General features: G+C 47.2%; 1 protein-coding gene across 1 annotated transcript in view; it reads left to right on the top strand.

Annotated features, from left to right (window-relative positions):
- Positions 1-21,091, top strand: part of WDR97 (WD repeat domain 97) — a gene marked incomplete at its 5' end in the record, with an annotated part of 527,575 nt that overhangs the window by 463,524 nt on the left and 42,960 nt on the right. The window contains 2 exons of the mRNA XM_088460925.1: positions 780-945; positions 8,601-8,693. Coding sequence (XP_088317051.1) covers positions 780-945; positions 8,601-8,693 — 259 coding nt within the window. The remainder of the gene's footprint in view (positions 1-779; positions 946-8,600; positions 8,694-21,091) is intronic.

Genomic DNA, 21,091 nt, shown 5'->3' with positions numbered 1-21,091 from the left:
TCTTCCCCGGCCCTTCCCCATGAGGCCGTGGCCCTCTCTCTGGTGCACTACATTATGTCCCTATTTATCCCCAGCATCTCATGGCCTCTCCTATCTCTTCTCTGGTCCTTCCCCATGAGGCCGTGGCCCTCTCTCAGGAGCACTATATTATGTCCCTATTTATCCCAGCATCTCCTGGCCTCTCCTATCTCTTCTCTGGTCCTTCCCCATGAGGCCGTGGCCCTCTCTCAGGAGCACTATATTATGTCCCTATTTATCCCCAGCATCTCCTGGCCTCCCCTATCTCTTCCCCGGCCCTTCCCCATGAGGCCATGGCCCTCTCTCAGGAGCACTATATTATGTCCCTATTTATCCCCAGCATCTCCTGGCCTCCCCTATCTCTTCCCCGGCCCTTCCCCATGAGGCCATGGCCCTCTCTCAGGAGCACTATATTATGTCCCTATTTATCCCCAGCATCTCCTGGCCTCCCCTATCTCTTCTCTGGTCCTTCCCCATGAGGCCATGGCCCTCTCTCAGGTGCACTATATTATGTCCCTATTTATCCCCAGCATCTCCTGGCCTCTCCTATCTCTTCCCTGGCCCTTCCCCATGAGGCCATGGCCCTTTTTTGGGTGCATTATGTCCCTTTGAAAAATGAGGGGGGCACCAATGCTCTTTCTGGCACAGGGCACCACAATGTCTAGTTACGGCTCTGCACATATGGCTCAGATATCGGAGCGCAGAGCACCACACTCCATGCCAGCTTTTCTCTAATACCCAGCTCTGTCCTGTACCCACAGGGAAAAGTTTCTTGCCCTCTTTGAAGAATTTGGCGTTCAAGACCCCCATGGATTTATTGGCAAGAAATGCTGTTCCTGGGACAATTGGGGGCAGACAGAAAACAGCAGAAAGACTCTGAAGAAAACCTGTGAGGCCTGGCTGAGCCGATGGACATTGCAATTGATAGTAAGTAACAAGCCGTGAGCTCATAGAGTATGACTGAGTATGATGAGCCGCATTGCATGGGGCCAGCATATTACACCTTTCTTTCCAGCTGTCTCCATTTAGGCAGCACAGTCCTGATGTAAGAGCTCTGTTCCAGGACAGATTTCTCCCATCTGGGGGGAAGGTTGGGAGGTAAGTGGGTCTGACTATACATTTGGAGTATGTTGCAATCACAGAATACAATGTGCGTATTTGCCTGTATGCAGAGATGTATTAAGGTTGTGTCCTGCTCCTAACTTGCTGCTACATCTTCCTTCCTCCCTGCCCACCCCCTCTGTGTCACTCCTGTATGTCTGCCCCTCCCTTATAGAGTGTAAGCTCTTTCCAGCAGGGCCCTCTACCCTCTTGTGCTTCTCCCTACTGTAATTTAATTTCTCTTACTCCCCACTAGGGCAACTAACACTCGGCTGCTTATGTGGGTGTAAAGGTCGCTAATAGAGCAATGTTTATCCATGTCCTGTATTGTAAGTCACTGGTTCCTTATTTGTCTATGTACTATGTAAGGCGCTGCGGGAACACTTGTGGCGCCATATAAATAAATGATGATGATGATGATAATAATAGTAATAATAATATGCTGGCTTTACCACTAGTATTCATTCCTATACTAGATGCAGAAGATACGCCAGGAAACATATACACTTGTATCCAACTGTGCATAGCCTGCACCTCCATCAGCATGCCCTCACTGAGAACGCCCTGTTACCCACTTCCGCCTGCTCAGTAACAGCGTAGATCAGATAGGTACATTCAGAGCATTCACTGTGCAAAATCCTACAAAATACGCTCCAGACAGAGGCATCACCCCCAATGTCAGCAGGATCATGTGTTCTGCTGTGCCACGTATTTCCTGCATCTGTATGTGTATCTGACACAGAAACGTGGCCACACCAGGAGTATTCTCATTGGGTGTCTGTTCCTCCTTCAACCAATTGTTCCTCAAATCCTAACACTGCCAGTCTTACGTTACTAACACAATCATGAGTACACCAACACAATCACGGGATCCCCTCCCAACTTCCCAGTGCCCTCTCCTTCATTGTACGCTCATCGCATGTCAACCTCTCTCTCCACTGACACATTCCCATCACTCACCCATCTCACCAGTACTAAGGACCTAGTCTCTCTCCACTGACACATTCCCATCTCACCAGTACTAAGGACCTAGCCTCTCTCCACTGACACATTCCCATCTCACCAGTACTAAGGACCTAGCCTCTCTCTCTCTCCACTGACACATTCCCATCACTCACCCATCTCACCAGTACTAAGGATCTAGCCTCTCTCTCTCCACTGACACATTCCCATCACTGACCCATCTCACCAGTACTAAGGACCTAGCCTCTCTCTCCACTGACACATTCCCATCTCACCAGTACTAAGGACCTAGCCTCTCTCTCTCCATTTATCCATTCCCATCACTCACCCATCTCACCAGTACTAAGGACCTAGCCTCTCTCCACTGACACATTCCCATCTCACCAGTACTAAGGACCTAGCCTCTCTCCACTGACACATTCCCATCACTCACCCATCTCACCAGTACTAAGGACCTAGCCTCTCTCTCCACTGACACATTCCCATCTCACCAGTACTAAGGACCTAGCCTCTCTCTCTCCATTTATCCATTCCCATCACTCACCCATCTCACCAGTACTAAGGACCTAGCCTCTCTCCACTGACACATTCCCATCTCACCAGTACTAAGGACCTAGCCTCTCTCCACTGACACATTCCCATCACTCACCCATCTCACCAGTACTAAGGATCTAGCCTCTCTCTCTCCACTGACACATTCCCATCACTGACCCATCTCACCAGTACTAAGGACCTAGCCTCTCTCTCCACTGACACATTCCCATCTCACCAGTACTAAGGACCTAGCCTCTCTCTCTCCATTTATCCATTCCCATCACTCACCCATCTCACCAGTACTAAGGACCTAGCCTCTCTCCACTGACACATTCCCATCTCACCAGTACTAAGGACCTAGCCTCTCTCCACTGACACATTCCCATCACTCACCCATCTCACCAGTACTAAGGACCTAGCCTCTCTCTCCACTGACACATTCCCATCTCACCAGTACTAAGGACCTAGCCTCTCTCTCTCCATTTATCCATTCCCATCACTCACCCATCTCACCAGTACTAAGGACCTAGCCTCTCTCCACTGACACATTCCCATCTCACCAGTACTAAGGACCTAGCCTCTCTCCACTGACACATTCCCATCACTCACCCATCTCACCAGTACTAAGGACCTAGCCTCTCTCTCCACTGACACATTCCCATCTCACCAGTACTAAGGACCTAGCCTCTCTCTCTCCATTTATCCATTCCCATCACTCACCCATCTCACCAGTACTAAGGACCTAGCCTCTCTCCACTGACACATTCCCATCTCACCAGTACTAAGGACCTAGCCTCTCTCCACTGACACATTCCCATCACTCACCCATCTCACCAGTACTAAGGACCTAGCCTCTCTCTCCACTGACACATTCCCATCTCACCAGTACTAAGGACCTAGCCTCTCTCTCTCCATTTATCCATTCCCATCACTCACCCATCTCACCAGTACTAAGGACCTAGCCTCTCTCCACTGACACATTCCCATCTCACCAGTACTAAGGACCTAGCCTCTCTCTCTCCACTGACACATTCCCATCACTGACCCATCTCACAAGTACTAAGGACCTAGCCTCTCTCTCTCCACTGACACATTCCCATCTCACCAGTACTAAGGACCTAGCCTCTCTCTCTCTCCACTGACACATTCCCATCACTCACCCATCTCACCAGTACTAAGGATCTAGCCTCTCTCTCTCCACTGACACATTCCCATCTCACCAGTACTAAGGACCTAGCCTCTCTCTCTCTCCACTGACACATTCCCATCACTCACCCATCTCACCAGTACTAAGGACCTAGCCTCTCTCTCTCCACTGACACATTCCCATCTCACCAGTACTAAGGACCTAGCCTCTCTCTCTCTCCACTGACACATTCCCATCACTCACCCATCTCACCAGTACTAAGGATCTAGCCTCTCTCTCTCCACTGACACATTCCCATCACTGACCCATCTCACCAGTACTAAGGACCTAGCCTCTCTCTCTCCACTGACACATTCCCATCTCACCAGTACTAAGGACCTAGCCTCTCTCCACTGACACATTCCCATCACTCGCCCATCTCACCAGTACTAAGGACCTAGCCTCTCTCCACTGACACATTCCCATCTCACCAGTACTAAGGACCTAGCCTCTCTCTCTCCACTGACACATTCCCATCTCACCAGTACTAAGGACCTAGCCTCTCTCTCTCCACTGATCCATTCCCATCACTCACCCATCTCACCAGTACGAAGGATCTAGCCTCTCTCTCTCCACTGACACATTCCCATCACTGACCCATCTCACCAGTACTAAGGACCTAGCCTCTCTCTCTCCACTGACACATTCCCATCTCACCAGTACTAAGGACCTAGCCTCTCTCTCTCTCCACTGACACATTCCCATCACTCACCCATCTCACCAGTACTAAGGACCTAGCCTCTCTCTCTCCACTGACACATTCCCATCTCACCAGTACTAAGGACCTAGCCTCTCTCTCTCTCCACTGACACATTCCCATCACTGACCCATCTCACCAGTACTAAGGATCTAGCCTCTCTCTCTCCACTGACACATTCCCATCACTCACCCATCTCACCAGTACTAAGGATCTAGCCTCTCTCTCTCCACTGACACATTCCCATCACTGACCCATCTCACCAGTACTAAGGACCTAGCCTCTCTCTCTCCACTGACACATTCCCATCACTGACCCATCTCACCAGTACTAAGGACCTAGCCTCTCTCTCTCTCCACTGACACATTCCCATCACTCACCCATCTCACCAGTACTAAGGACCTAGCCTCTCTCTCTCCACTGACACATTCCCATCTCACCAGTACTAAGGACCTAGCCTCTCTCTCTCTCCACTGACACATTCCCATCACTGACCCATCTCACCAGTACTAAGGATCTAGCCTCTCTCTCTCCACTGACACATTCCCATCACTCACCCATCTCACCAGTACTAAGGATCTAGCCTCTCTCTCTCCACTGACACATTCCCATCACTGACCCATCTCACCAGTACTAAGGACCTAGCCTCTCTCTCTCCACTGACACATTCCCATCTCACCAGTACTAAGGACCTAGCCTCTCTCTCTCTCCACTGACACATTCCCATCACTCACCCATCTCACCAGTACTAAGGATCTAGCCTCTCTCTCTCCACTGACACATTCCCATCACTCACCCATCTCACCAGTACTAAGGACCTAGCCTCTCTCTCTCCACTGACACATTCCCATCTCACCAGTACTAAGGACCTAGCCTCTCTCTCTCTCCACTGACACATTCCCATCACTCACCCATCTCACCAGTACTAAGGATCTAGCCTCTCTCTCTCCACTGACACATTCCCATCACTGACCCATCTCACCAGTACTAAGGACCTAGCCTCTCTCTCTCCACTGACACATTCCCATCACTGACCCATCTCACCAGTACTAAGGACCTAGCCTCTCTCTCTCCACTGACACATTCCCATCTCACCAGTACTAAGGACCTAGCCTCTCTCTCTCCACTGACACATTCCCATCTCACCAGTACTAAGGACCTAGCCTCTCTCTCTCTCCACTGACACATTCCCATCACTCACCCATCTCACCAGTACTAAGGATCTAGCCTCTCTCTCTCCACTGACACATTCCCATCTCACCAGTACTAAGGACCTAGCCTCTCTCTCTCCACTGACACATTCCCATCACTCACCCATCTCACCAGTACTAAGGATCTAGCCTCTCTCTCTCCACTGACACATTCCCATCACTGACCCATCTCACCAGTACTAAGGACCTAGCCTCTCTCTCTCCACTGACACATTCCCATCACTGACCCATCTCACCAGTACTAAGGACCTAGCCTCTCTCTCTCCACTGACACATTCCCATCTCACCAGTACTAAGGACCTAGCCTCTCTCTCTCCACTGACACATTCCCATCTCACCAGTACTAAGGACCTAGCCTCTCTCTCTCTCCACTGACACATTCCCATCACTCACCCATCTCACCAGTACTAAGGATCTAGCCTCTCTCTCTCCACTGACACATTCCCATCTCACCAGTACTAAGGACCTAGCCTCTCTCTCTCCACTGACACATTCCCATCTCACCAGTACTAAGGACCTAGCCTCTCTCTCTCCACTGACACATTCCCATCTCACCAGTACTAAGGACCTAGCCTCTCTCTCTCCACTGACACATTCCCATCTCACCAGTACTAAGGACCTAGCCTCTCTCTCTCCACTGACACATTCCCATCTCACCAGTACTAAGGACCTAGCCTCTCTCTCTCCACTGACACATTCCCATCTCACCAGTACTAAGGACCTAGCCTCTCTCTCTCCACTGACACATTCCCATCTCACCAGTACTAAGGATCTAGCCTCTCTCTCTCCACTGACACATTCCCATCTCACCAGTACTAAGGACCTAGCCTCTCTCTCTCCACTGACACATTCCCATCTCACCAGTACTAAGGACCTAGCCTCTCTCTCTCCACTGACACATTCCCATCTCACCAGTACTAAGGACCTAGCCTCTCTCTCTCCACTGACACATTCCCATCTCACCAGTACTAAGGACCTAGCCTCTCTCTCTCCACTGACACATTCCCATCTCACCAGTACTAAGGACCTAGCCTCTCTCTCTCCACTGACACATTCCCATCTCACCAGTACTAAGGACCTAGCCTCTCTCTCTCCACTGACACATTCCCATCTCACCAGTACTAAGGACCTAGCCTCTCTCTCTCCACTGACACATTCCCATCTCACCAGTACTAAGGACCTAGCCTCTCTCTCTCCACTGACACATTCCCATCTCACCAGTACTAAGGACCTAGCCTCTCTCTCTCCACTGACACATTCCCATCTCACCAGTACTAAGGACCTAGCCTCTCTCTCTCCACTGACACATTCCCATCTCACCAGTACTAAGGACCTAGCCTCTCTCTCTCCACTGACACATTCCCATTACTCGCCCATACTAGTTGAGTGTGTGTGTATGTGAGTGTGTGTGTATGTGAGTGTGTATGTGAGTGTGTGTGTGTGAGTGTGTGTGTATGTGAGTGTGTGTGTATGTGAGTGTGTGTGTATGTGAGTGTGTGTGTATGTGAGTGTGTGTGTATGTGAGTGTGTGTGTATGTGAGTGTGTGTGTATGTGAGTGTGTGTGTATGTGAGTGTGTGTGTATGTGAGTGTGTGTGTATGTGAGTGTGTATGTGAGTGTGTGTGTGAGTGTGTTTAAATAAATTTATACTGTCACAGTGTGAGTTGTAATTTTTTTTTATATTTCTTTTGCAGTAGAACTACAGGTAACAGCTTGTCTCTAATACCCTGCATACTGGTACTTGTGGTTCTCCAAGTACCAGTATGCAGGGGAGGCTTGCTGGGACCTGTAGTTCTACAACAAGACAATATTACTTTGTCTATTTATTTTACTACACTGTACGTAATCAACACGGCACCCGCCGGCTAGGAGTGTCGGGGCTATCCCCGGCAATCAGCCAGGTGTGGGGTGCCCTGAAGAGGGTGACACCATTATTGGGGGGGTCCCAATCTCCCCAGAGATCCCCGCCTGGGCTGACTAGCAGTCAGGTTTAATACTTTGGCCGAGGGACCTGGTGAAAGGGTTCCCCTGGCTGTGGCATTATTCTCCAGCTAGAAAGAGTTCGTTGCTGGTTATGGAAAATAAAGGGTACCCCCTACTCATTTTGTCCTCTGCTGAGCCGGTCCTGGTTGTGGAAATACAAAGTCCTGTGCTGGAACTTAAAACACAAAGGAAACCCTACGCATTTTGTCTCCATGTATTTTTAGAACAAGGAAAGGTTTTACATAACCCGGTCACACTGGTACACCCTCACACCTACCCTACTCCCACCTATACTACTCCCACTGGTACACCCTCACACCTACCCTACTCCCACCTATACTACTCACACTAATACACCCTCACACCTATACTACTCCCACCTATACTACTCACACTAATACACCCTCACACCTCCCCTACTCCTACCTATACTACTCCCACTGGTACACCCTCACACCTCCCCTACTCCCACCTATACTACTCCCACTGGTACACCCTCACACCTACCCTACTCCCACCTATACTACTCCCACTGGTACACCCTCACACCTCCCCTACTCCCACCTATACTACTCACACTGGTACACCCTCACACCTCCCCTACTCCCACCTATACTACTCACACTGGTACACCCTCACACCTCCCCTACTCCCACCTATACTACTCACACTGGTACACCCTCACACCTCCCCTACTCCCACCTATACTACTCACACTGGTACACCCTCACACCTCCCCTACTCCCACCTATACTACTCACACTGGTACACCCTCACACCTCCCCTACTCCCACCTATACTACTCACACTAATACACCCTCACACCTATACTACTCACACTACTGTACTTTATTACATTTTTAGCGGTCTTCAGTAAGCTCATAATATTGTCAATTAATGTCCCCAGGATTATGTGCAAGCAGCTGTGACACAGAATATTGGACCAAGAAGTTCTCAATTACCAAACCATATGAATTATCCTGAAACAACAGGAAGACAGGTGAGAATACTATAAGTGTAATAATGTGAGTACTGTCCTGTAATAGTAAGAAGAGGTGAGAATACTATAAGTGTAATAATGTGAGTACTGTCCTGTAATAGTAAGAAGAGGTGAGAATACTATAAGTGTAATAATGTGATCACTGACTGTCCTGTAATAGTAAGAAGAGGTGAGAATACTATAAGTGTAATAATGTGATCACTGACTGTCCTGTAATAGTAAGAAGAGGTGAGAATACTATAAGTGTAATAATGTGAGTACTGACTGTCCTGTAATAGTAAGAAGAGGTGAGAATACTATAAGTGTAATAATGTGAGTACTGACTGTCCTGTAATAGTAAGAAGAGGTGAGAATACTATAAGTGTAATAATGTGAGTACTGTCCTGTAATAGTAAGAAGAGAGGTGAGAATACTATAAGTGTAATAATGTGAGTACTGTCCTGTAATAGTAAGAAGAGGTGAGAATACTATAAGTGTAATAATGTGAGTACTGTCCTGTAATAGTAAGAAGAGAGGTGAGAATACTATAAGTGTAATAATGTGATCACTGACTGTCCTGTAATAGTGAGAATACTATAAGTGTAATAAAGTCAGTCCGTTGTAAAGAGTGAGCTGGCACAGTCGCCGCCGGGCACTGACCACGGAGGGAGAAAACACTGATTTGTTTGCTCTCAGTATAAAGCAGGTTTTGGAGAGAGTCACCCGCCTCCACCAGACACAGACATGTCATCCGCGTATAATGTGATGGCATCACCGACCTTACCACGGGGGAGGCCACGTTTACAAGGATGTGTATGAATAAAACATGCCAGGGGTTCTCTGTAAGCACGAGTAATGCAGGGCACAGAGCACAGCCCCGCTAAGTACCTCGCCCCAGGGCAACCAACTGAAGTAAAACCATTAATTATAAACCACTGGAGCAGAATATACAAGATAAATCCAATGTATAAAATTAGAACCAAAGCTAAAACAACGGAGTATGTACTATAAATCCTCCCGCTGCACTGTCTCCATCACGTCAGTGCCTAGAGCTGGGGGGTATTAGGACCCGAGGTGGCTCTCCTGGAGGTCTCTGCCTCATGTCTTCCTCCATTGGTGCCCTGGGTGCAAATACCTGACACACGGGCTGAGGACATGCGCTGTGCCACCATTGCTTAGGTGTCCAAGCACTTCATTGGCCCCCACAGCGAGTAAGCAGCCTGATGGTGCATTCTGCACAGGCACACTACAATGCCCAGCAACCCCTTGTTTGCTCCAGGTGGATACTGTGACACTACCGCTGATACCACTGTCTGATGTATGGCAGAGACGCGCAGCACATGTTCCTCTGAGGAAGAGGTACCCCCAGAGATGTGCAGCATATGTTCCTCTGAGGAAGAAGTACCCCAGAGATGTGCAGCACATGTTCCTCTGAGGAAGAAGTACCCCAGAGATGTGCAGCACATGTTCCTCTGAGGAAGAAGTACCCCAGAGATGTGCAGCACATGTTCCTCTGAGGAAGAGGTACAGCAGAGACGCGCAGCACTTGTTCCTCTGAGGAAGAAGTACCCCAGAGACGCGCAGCACATGTTCCTCTGAGGAAGAAGTACCCGAGAGACGCACAGCACATGTTCCTCTGAGGAAGAGGTACAGCAGACACGCGCAGCACATGTTCCTCTGAGGAAGAGGTACAGCAGAGACGCGCAGCACATGTTCCTCTGAGGAAGAAGTACCCCAGAGACGTGCAGCACATGTTCCTCTGAGGAAGAGGTACCGCAGAGACGCGCAGCACATGTTCCTCTGAGGAAGAGGTACAGCAGAGACGTGCAGCACATGTTCCTCTGAGGAAGAAGTACCCCAGAGACGTGCAGCACATGTTCCTCTGAGGAAGAAGTACCCCAGAGACGCGCAGCACTTGTTCCTCTGAGGAAGAAGTACCCCAGAGACGCGCAGCACATGTTCCTCTGAGGAAGAAGTACCCGAGAGACGCACAGCACATGTTCCTCTGAGGAAGAGGTACAGCAGACACGCGCAGCACATGTTCCTCTGAGGAAGAGGTACAGCAGAGACGCGCAGCACATGTTCCTCTGAGGAAGAGGTACCGCAGAGACGCGCAGCACATGTTCCTCTGAGGAAGAGGTACAGCAGAGAAGCGCAGCACATGTTCCTCTGAGGAAAAAGTACCCCCAGAGACGCGCAGCACATGTTCCTCTGAGGAAGAAGTACCCGAGAGACGCACAGCACATGTTCCTCTGAGGAAGAGGTACAGCAGAGACGCGCAGCACATGTTCCTCTGAGGAAGAAGTACCGCAGATATCACCGCTATGGCTACCGCCATCGCTGGTGACATTACCAGTTTCTCTGTATTACATTCTGTTACCACTGTTCTCCTGAAGAAACCTCCAAATCCACCATTGCCCCATCATTGGTGGAATGGGAGGACTGAAGATGTATAAACAACCGTCTCAGGTTTGCGCAGTTGACTTGCCGGGCGTAAATCCTGTCTGGTCGAGGTGGATTATTTGGGTAATAACTGTATTTAGCTGGATAGCCAAGAGTTTAGCAAGTATTCTTCTGTCCGTAGTCAAAAGTGAAATTAGACGGTATGAGTCCACATAAAGCGCGTCCTTCCATAGGCAAAACAACAATGAGCGCTTCCGACATGGAGGAAGATAATGAGCTCAAACGATTAATTACAATGATTTGCATTTTAATTTTGTTTGTCCTGAGATCAATATTTTCATGCAGATGAGTCCACATACTTCTATTCTCCATTCGCATTAAACAGCCCTTCTTCTGCACCATGTTGTCGTGGGATTAGGTATCGCTTAGCGACTTTCGTGCAACTTTTTAATTTCATATGTGTCTTATTCACACAGCGATGTAAACAGGACGCTCAAACAGCTACTGCTTGTTAAAATGATTTACAGCATGCCTATATTTTGTGTGTGACTGCGGTGTATCTGTATGTGTAATGTTACGTTACAGTGTCACAGCGGCTGCGGCATGCCTATATTCTGTGTGTGACTGCGGGTGTATCTGTATGTGTAATGCTACGTTACAGTGTCACAGCGGCTGCAGCATGCCTATATTCTGTGTGTGACTGCGAGTGTATGTGTAATGTTACGTTACAGTGTCACAGCGGCTGCAGCATGTCTATATTCTGTGTGTGACTGCGGGTGTAATGCTACGTTACAGTGCCACAGCGGCTGCAGCATGCCAATATTCTGTGTGTGACTGCGGGTGTATGTGTAATGCTACGTTAGTGTCATAGCGGCTGCAGCATGCCTATATTCTGTGTGTGACTGCGGGTGTATCTGTAATGCTACGTTACAGTGTCACAGCGGCTGCAGCATGTCTATATTCTGTGTGTGTGACTGCGGGTGTATGTGTAATGCTACGTTACAGTGTCACAGCGGCTGCAGCATACCTATATTCTGTGTGTGACTGCCGGTGTATCTGTATGTGTAATGCTACGTTACAGTGTCACAGCGGCTGCAGCATGTCTATATTCTGTGTGTGTGACTGCGGGTGTATCTGTATGTGTAATGTTACGTTACAGTGTCACAGCGGCTGCAGCATGCCTATATTCTGTGTGTGACTGCGAGTGTATGTGTAATGTTACGTTACAGTGTCACAGCGGCTGCAGCATGTCTATATTCTGTGTGTGTGACTGCGGGTGTATCTGTATGTGTAATGTTACGTTACAGTGTCACAGCGGCTGCAGCATGCCTATATTCTGTGTGTGACTGCGAGTGTATGTGTAATGTTACGTTACAGTGTCACAGCGGCTGCAGCATGTCTATATTCTGTGTGTGACTGCGGGTGTAATGCTACGTTACAGTGCCACAGCGGCTGCAGCATGCCAATATTCTGTGTGTGACTGCGGGTGTATGTGTAATGCTACGTTACAGTGTCACAGCGGCTGCAGCATGTCTATATTCTGTGTGTGTGACTGCGGGTGTATGTGTAATGCTACGTTACAGTGTCACAGCGGCTGCAGCATACCTATATTCTGTGTGTGACTGCCGGTGTATCTGTATGTGTAATGCTACGTTACAGAATATAGACATGCTGCAGCCGCTGTGACACTGTGTGTGTGACTGCGGGTGTATCTGTATGTGTAATGTTACGTTACAGTGTCACAGCGGCTGCAGCATGTCTATATTCTGTGTGTGTGACTGCGAGTGTATGTGTAATGTTACGTTACAGTGTCACAGCGGCTGCAGCATGCCTATATTCTGTGTGTGACTGCGAGTGTATGTGTAATGTTACGTTACAGTGTCACAGCGGCTGCAGCATGTCTATATTCTGTGTGTGTGACTGCGGGTGTATCTGTATGTGTAATGTTACGTTACAGTGTCACAGCCGCTGCAGCATGCCAATATTCTGTGTGTGACTGCGGGTGTATGTGTAATGCTACGTTAGTGTCATAGCGGCTGCAGCATGTCTATATTCTGTGTGTGACTGCGGGTATATCTGCATGTGAGACGCTATGTACAGTCAGGTGCATAAATATTGGGACATTGACAGAATTTTCATATTTTGGCCCCTAGTCACCACCACAATGGCTTTGAAATGAAACAAACAAGATGTGCTTTAACTGCAGAATTTCAGATTTAATTTGAGGGTAATTACATCCAAATCGGATGAACGGTGTAGGAATTACAGCAGTTTCTATATGTGCCTCCCACTTTTTAAGGGGCCGAAAGTAATGGGACTATCAACTCAAAAGCTATTTCATGGACAGGTGTGGGCTATTCCCTCGTTATTTCATTATCAATTAAGCAGGTAAAAGGTCTGGAGTTGATTCTAGGTGTGACATTTGCATTTGGAATCAGTTGCTGTCAACTCTCAATATGAGATCCAAAGAGCTGTCACTATCAGTGAAGCAAGCCATCATTAGGCTGAAAAATCAAAACAAACCCATCAGAGAGATGGCAAAAACATTAGGTGTGGCCAAATCAACTGTTTGGAACATTCTCAAAAAGAAAGAATGCACCGGAGAGCTCAGCATCACCAAAAGACCCAGAAGACCACGGAAAACAACTGTGGTGGATGACAGAAGAATTATTTCCCTGGTGAAGAAAAACCCCTTCACAATAGTTGGCCAAATCAAGAACAATCTCCAGGAGGTAGATGTATATGTGTCAAAGTCAACAATCAAGAGAAGACTTCACAAGAGTGAATATAGAGGGTTCACCACAAGATGTAAACCATTGGTGAGCCACAAAAACAGGAAGACCAGGTTAGAGTTTGCCAAACAACATCTAAAAAAGCCATTACAGTACTGGAACAACATCCTATGGACAGATGAGACAAAGATCAACTTGTACCAGAGTGATGGGAAGAGAAGAGTATGGAGAAGGAAAGGAACTGCTCATGATCCAAAACATACCACCTCATCAGTGAAGCATGGTGGTGGTAGTGTCATGGCGTGGGCATGTATGGCTGCCAATGGAACTGGTTCCCTTGTATTTATTGATGATGTGACTGCTGACAAAAGCAGCAGAATGAATTCTGAAGTGTTTCGGGCAATATTATATGCTCATATTCAGTCAAATGCTTCAGAACTCATTGGACGGCGCTTCACAGTGCAGATGGACAGTGACCCGAAGCATACTGCAAAAGCAACCAAAGAGTTTTTTAAGGCTAAAAGGTGGAATGTTATACAATGGCCAAGTCCATCCCCTGACCTGAATCGGATTGAGCATGCATTTCACTTGATGAAGACAAAACTGAAGGGAAAATGCCCCAAGAACAAGCAGGAACTGAAGACATTTGCAGTAGAGGCCTGGCAGAGCATCACCAGGGATGAAACCCAGCATCTGGTGATGTCTATGCGTTCCAGACTTCAGGCTGTAATTGCCTGCAAAGGATTTGCAACAATGTGTTAAAAAGTGAAAGTTAGATTTAGGATTGTTTAGTTTGTCCCATTACTTTTGGCCCCTTAAAAAGTGGGAGACACATATAGAAACCATTGTAATTCCTACACCGTTCACCTGATTTGGATGTAATTACCCTCAAATTAAATCTGAAAGTCTGCAGGTAAATCACATCTTGTTTGTTTCATTTCAAAGCCATTGTGGTGGTGACTAGAGGCCAAAATATGAAAATTCTGTCAATGTCCCAATATTTATGCACCTGACTGTGTGTGCTCGGAGCAACAGGTAAGTTTAATTTTTGTGTTTTGAAGAAACCAGCATTAGTCCAGGATGTGAATGTGTTTGTGGGCTATTGCTGGTGCCTCCAAGAGATGTTCCAGGTGCAGCACACACACAAAAGTCTATGAAAAGGTTCTTTCTTCCAGAATAACTGTATCTGTGTATACTTATATATAGTAGCAAGGTCGCGGAACTGGTGCCATCTCCTGGGGTAGATGGCACTGCGCAGCAGCTGAGAAGTCACACAAATCCCACTGCTCTGGTGCAACTGCCCTCCGCCAGGTTTATTAGGCAAACAAACAAACAGAAATAAACACCTTGCTGCCTGGCACTAGCTATACAGAAGTGATCCTAGCTCACTAATAAACAAAGTATAAGAAGGTCTTTTCAGGTTTAGTTTACCTGCTTCCATCAACCTGATTCTCTCACAGAGACACAAAAGTCTGTCCTTTCCCCAGGCAGTGTCTCCCTGTAATGATCAGCCTCACAGCACTAAAAACAGCCACACAGAGACATGAAAGTCTGTCCTTTCCCCATGCAGTGTCTCCCTATAATGATCAGCCTCACAGCACTAACAGTCACACAGAGACACAAAAGACTGTCCTTTCCCCAGGCAGTGTCTCCCTGTAATGATCAGCCTCACAGCACTAACAGTCACACAGAGACACAAAAGACTGTCCTTTCCCCAGGCAGTGTCTCCCTGTAATGATCAGCCTCACAGCACTAAAAACAGTCACACAGCTGAAAACCCTATTTAGCCTCCTGTGAAGTTAATAATGCAAAAAGCTCCTAACACAAACATCTTCCTGAGGTTTCAAAAGACATAGGACAGGAATCTAGGACAAATATCCCCCTCCCCTGTTTCGACCTAGGGGGCGGAACACTTGCAGCCCCCAAACAAAAGATGCTGGATAACGCATCAGCATTAGCCAGTTGGGACCAAGGCCTATGTTCCACAGTAAATGTAAATTCCTGCAAAGCTAAAAACCATCTTGTTACCCTGACATTTTGGCCTCGCTTTACTGACATCCATTTTAATGGGGCATGATCTGTTATGAGCTTAAACAGTCTGCCCAAGAGTTCAACAACAGCGTAACCTTTTTTCATGGTCATTGAGTTTTCTGCTCAGATAAACAATGGGGTGTTCCTCCCCATTCCTACTTTGGGACAACACTGCTCCTACGCCTACCTCTGAGGCATCCATCTGAACCACAAACTCTTGAGAAAAGTCTGGTGTTATCAACGCCGGCCGTGTACACAAAGACACTATCAATGCCTGAAATGCTTCTTCAGCCTCACGGCCCCATTTCACCAAGTTAGACTGTTTCCCTTTTGTAAAGTCTGTTAGTGGCACTGCTGTGGTGGCAACATTTAAGATAAACAGTCTGTAGTACCCAGTGATCCCTAAAAAAGCTCTAACTTGTTTTTTGTTTACGGGACGGGGACAGTTTTGTATGGCTTCAATTATGTTTGCCTGGGGCTTAGTCAAGCCTCTCCCTATGGTGTACCCCAAGTATTGAACCTCTTCCATTGCAAGGCAATATTTCTTAGGGTTGGCTGTTAGGCCGGCCTTCCTAATTGAGTCCAGTACTGCCTGTACTCTGACTAAGTGAGATTCCGCCTCTGGACTGTGGATTACCACATCATCCAGATAGGCTGATGCATACGGTCTGTGGGGTTTCAAAAGTCTATCCATTGTACATTGGAAGGTTGCTGGGGCCCCATGCAACCCAAAAGGCAATATCCTATACTGGAATAGCCCTTCTGGTACAGAAAAGGCTGTTTATTCTTTCGCCCTATCAGTTAATGGTATTTGCTAATAACCCTTTGTCAGTTCCAGTGTGGTGAGATATCTGGCTGTCCCTAGCCTCTCTATCAACTCATCCGCACGTGGCATGGGTACGCATCAAATTTGGAAACTCCATGTAACTTAAGAAAATCATTACAGAAGCATAGGCTGCCATCAGGCTTCAGAATCAGAACTATGGGACTGGACCACTCACTATTAGACTTCTCGATGACACCAAGCTCTAGCATATACTTAACCTCTTTATAGACAGCCTCACGCTGTGCTTCAGGAATTCTATATGACTTTAGATGGACCTTAACTCCTGGCTCTGTAATGATATTATGCTTTATTACGGCCGTTCGGCCGGGCAGTGCTGAAAACAAATCTCTGTTCCTAATAAGCAACTCCTTAGCCTTAAAGTGGCTGACAGGGTTTTGGACACTTTTACTTCTGGAACCAAAGGGACTGACACTACTGGTGGGCATGGTTCAGCTAACAGAGCTAACCTATCTTTCCAGGGTATGATAAGGGTAACATGGTAAACTTGCCTGGTTGGTATACTTTATAGTTAACCTCACCCACTTTCTCCCTGATTTTATACGGGCCTTGCCATTTAGCCAAAAACTTGCTTTCCACTGTGGGTATCAAAACAAGCACTCTGTCCCCAGGGGAAAATGTACGTACCCGGGCATTCCGGTTATACACTCTGTTGGGCTTGTTGGGCATTCTCCATATGTTCTTTGACAATGGGCTCCATGGCTGCAATCCTATCTTGCATCTGAGAGACATGTTCAATGACACTTCTATAGGATGCGGGTTGTCCTTCCCATGTCTCCATGGCAACATCTAGCAACCCTCTGGGATATCTTCCATACAACAGATGAAAAGGAGAGAATCCTGTGGAAGACTGAGGTGCTTCTCTAACAGACATCAAATATGGTAACAAATAGTCCCAGTTTTTTCCCATCCTTGTCAATAACCTTTTTTGGCATACTTTTTAAAGTTTTGTTGACTCTCTCGACCAATCCATCTGTTTGAGGATGGTAAACGGAGGTTCTCAAGTGAGTAACTTTAAACAATTTGCACAACTCCTTCATAATTCTAGACATACCTTGGTCAGTTAAAATTTCTTTTGGTATTCACACTCTGCTGAAAACATGCACCAGCTCTCTGCGCAATATGCCAACCAAGGATATAGCTAAAGGGATTGCCTCAGGATATAGAGTAGCATAGTCCACTATTACGAGGATATACTGATGTCCCCGAGTAGACTTTAACAAAGGCCCAACCAAATCCATGGCTATCCGTTCAAATGGGACATCTATAACAGGCATGGACACTAGAGGACTCTTGAAATGGGGTCTAGGTGCATGATACTGGCACTCAGGGCAGGAATAATAGAATTCAGACATCTTTATACGTCCCAGGCCAAAAGAACAGCTGCAAAACCCTCTCAGTGGTCTTTTCAGCCCCTAGGTGTCCTGCGGTGATATGACCATAAGCTAGGTCCAACACAGTTCTCCTATGTCTGGGGAAAAACAAGCTGTTCTACCACATCCTCACCCCTTTTTGTCACTTGGTAAAAGAGCTCATTGTTAAGGGCCATGTGTGGAAATGTAAGCCTGCTATCTGGGCCTAACTGGTTCCCATTAACACCATTCACATTTTCTCTGGCTCTTATCAGGGTGGAGTCCTTTAACTGTTCAGGAGCAAACAGATCCCTTCTCACTACAAGGGGAGGCATGCTTTCTGCCCTATCACCTCTGCCTCCTCTGGGAGGAGGTACCTCACTTTGTTCCTCATCATCTACCACTTCCCCAGCAATACTAGCAACAGGGCAGGGGTCTGAGGGTTCCGGGGTCACACCCGCAGCCAGCATAACACCAGGATGGTCTACTGGCTCTATACTGTTCGTCTCTGTGACCACACAGGACTTCCACAATTTAAAAAAATGGGGAAAGTCTCTCCCTATTATAACATTATGTACTAAGGAAGGGACCATTCCCAAATTAACCATAGCTGAACCACAAGAGGTCTCAAGATTCACTTCAGCAGTATTATAACGATTGTCACCATGTATGCAAGTTACACCAACAGTGGTTCGCTGGTCCTTTAAAGCATTTACCAACCCATCTTTTACCTGGGTGATTACACTTCCTGAGTCCAACAATGCCTTTACCCAGTTACCTCCCATAACAACGTCACATATTTGTTTTTCTGGCTCAGTTGAATGTGTAACAGTACAGGCTAACCTGGCAAAGAAATACATTCTGCGACGTTCAAAGACCGCATCACGTTGCATAGGTTTTTGAACAACTAGACAATTGGCAACAACATGACCCTGGCATACCACACCTATTATTATTATTATTATCCTTTATTTATATGGCGCCACAAAGGTTCCGCAGCGCCTTACACAGTACATAAATGAGCACACAAGAAAAACAGTTAATAGTAATACAAAACAATGCAGGACAAGGTTATAAACTCAGCTGCAAAACACAAGCAGCAGGACATGAGCAACCAGGTGGTAGGTGCCATTGTAGGGAGTTAGGAGTAAATTATACTATAAGTAGGGGGAGGAGAAGCACGTGAGGATGAGGGCCCTGCTCGTGAGAGCTTACATTCTAAAGGGGAAGGGCAGACAGACAGGGGCGACACAGAGGGGTAGATAGTGAAGAAGGAGCATGGAGCAGTGGGTTAGGATATGAGCTGCGGAATGTGTGTGTATAAGACGACCTGATGTTATGTAAAAATTAAGTCCTTCATACATCTATCTCTATGATAGAAAATAGATTGTTTGTGTTATTTACATGAGAGATGTACAAAGTAAAGTAGAAGCACTTTAATTTGTGTGTTACATTTTAGCATCTATATACAGCCTGACAAGAAATGCAGCTATTATGGGACTGTCCCGCCATCCTAATACAGTAGTGACTACTTTAGTTCCAGCTGCTGGGTGCTATGCCATGCTCCTGTGAGTGGGTGCATCTCACATGCTAGACCCACTCACAAAAGGGTGCAGCCATACATGATGTGGTCCCACAGGATGTTGCAGTACCCGGGCCCAGAATTTCTCTTGGCAGCCCTGGAGGTGACAGACAGAACGAGGAGGGAATGGGGCTTAGTAGTGGGGTAACAAGACCATGGAGGGAGGTGGTTGAGAGTGGAGGTATAGGAGAAGTGGGGGAAAGAAGCAGAGGGTTGGAAGCAGACTGATGAGAGAAAAAAAGGAAGAACAGCAAGTGGAGGAAACAGGAGGGGGAAGAGAGGGACGGATAAAGTAGAGGATTATGTGGACATAGAATATGGGGGTTGTGTGAAGTAAGGGTGTTCATGCTGTGGACAAGGTAATAATTGAGATGTAAACTGGAGTGGAGGCTGTGAGATATAGAGTCAGTGTGATATAGAGACAGTGTAATGTGGAGGCTGTGTGATGTAGAGACAGTGAGATATAGAGTCAGTGTGGATTAAAGTTGTTAAATGATCAAAAATACATGTAAAGAACAGTGCTGCTAATGTATGAGCGCAGCTCCAAAAGTGATATATAAAGGAGAGGTATGTGAGTAGTGGGTGCAGGAATTATTTTATAAACAAATGATTAATGTGGATAGATGTGACACAATTGGAAAAGGCAATACAAAATGAATGAGGACAAAATTACAATGTACCCGAGCTGATCCAGTCCAAAGTGTTCTGATCAACAAAGATCAATCAACAAGAGCAGTACACAGACAGGGGAGCACTTGCAGTGTCAGAGCAGTACACAGACAGGGGAGCACTTGCAGTGTCCGAGCAGTACACAGACAGGGGAGCACTTGCAGTGTCAGAGCAGTACACAGACAGGGGAGCACTTGCAGTGTCAGAGCAGTACACAGACAGGGGAGCACTTGCAGTGTCAGAGCAGTACACAGAAAGGGGAGCACTTGCGGTGTCAGAGCAGCACACAGACAGGGGAGCACTTGCAGTGTCAGAGCAGTACACAGACAGGGGAGCACTTGCAGTGTCCGAGCAGTACACAGACAGGGGAGCACTTGCAGTGTCAGAGCAGTACACAGACAGGGGAGCACTTGCAGTGTCAGAGCAGCACACAGACAGGGGAGCACTTGCAGTGTCCAAGCAGCACACAGACAGGGGAGCACTTGCAGTGTCAGAGCAGTGAGTGCAGTAAGTAGTTGCCTGGATACAGCAGAAGATGTTGATTTTGTTCATTCACATAAGTATGTTGCTTCTTGTTGTTCAGAAAGTGTTCTGGTTTTGAGTTTCGTTTTCCTCCAGTTTAACTGCAGCGTAACTCCGACTTAGTTATCAAATTGTATTTACACTTATAATCAGAACACTTTGAATCTTAACACAGACTATGGCAGCCTCCGGCTATGCAGCCTGTGGGAGCAGTAATATCTAAAGTTACAAACATGTGTCTCTGTGCTCACTGATTGGGACCCCACCCCAAAAGCTCTAACACA

Source organism: Taudactylus pleione, unplaced genomic scaffold (genome assembly GCF_031769625.1).
Source record: "Taudactylus pleione unplaced genomic scaffold, aTauple2 ptg000991l, whole genome shotgun sequence".
In the NCBI taxonomy this organism is placed as follows: Eukaryota; Metazoa; Chordata; class Amphibia; order Anura; family Myobatrachidae; genus Taudactylus; species Taudactylus pleione.
Note: the sequence above shows the minus strand (reverse complement) of the source record. Positions and strands in the feature narration are given on the sequence as shown.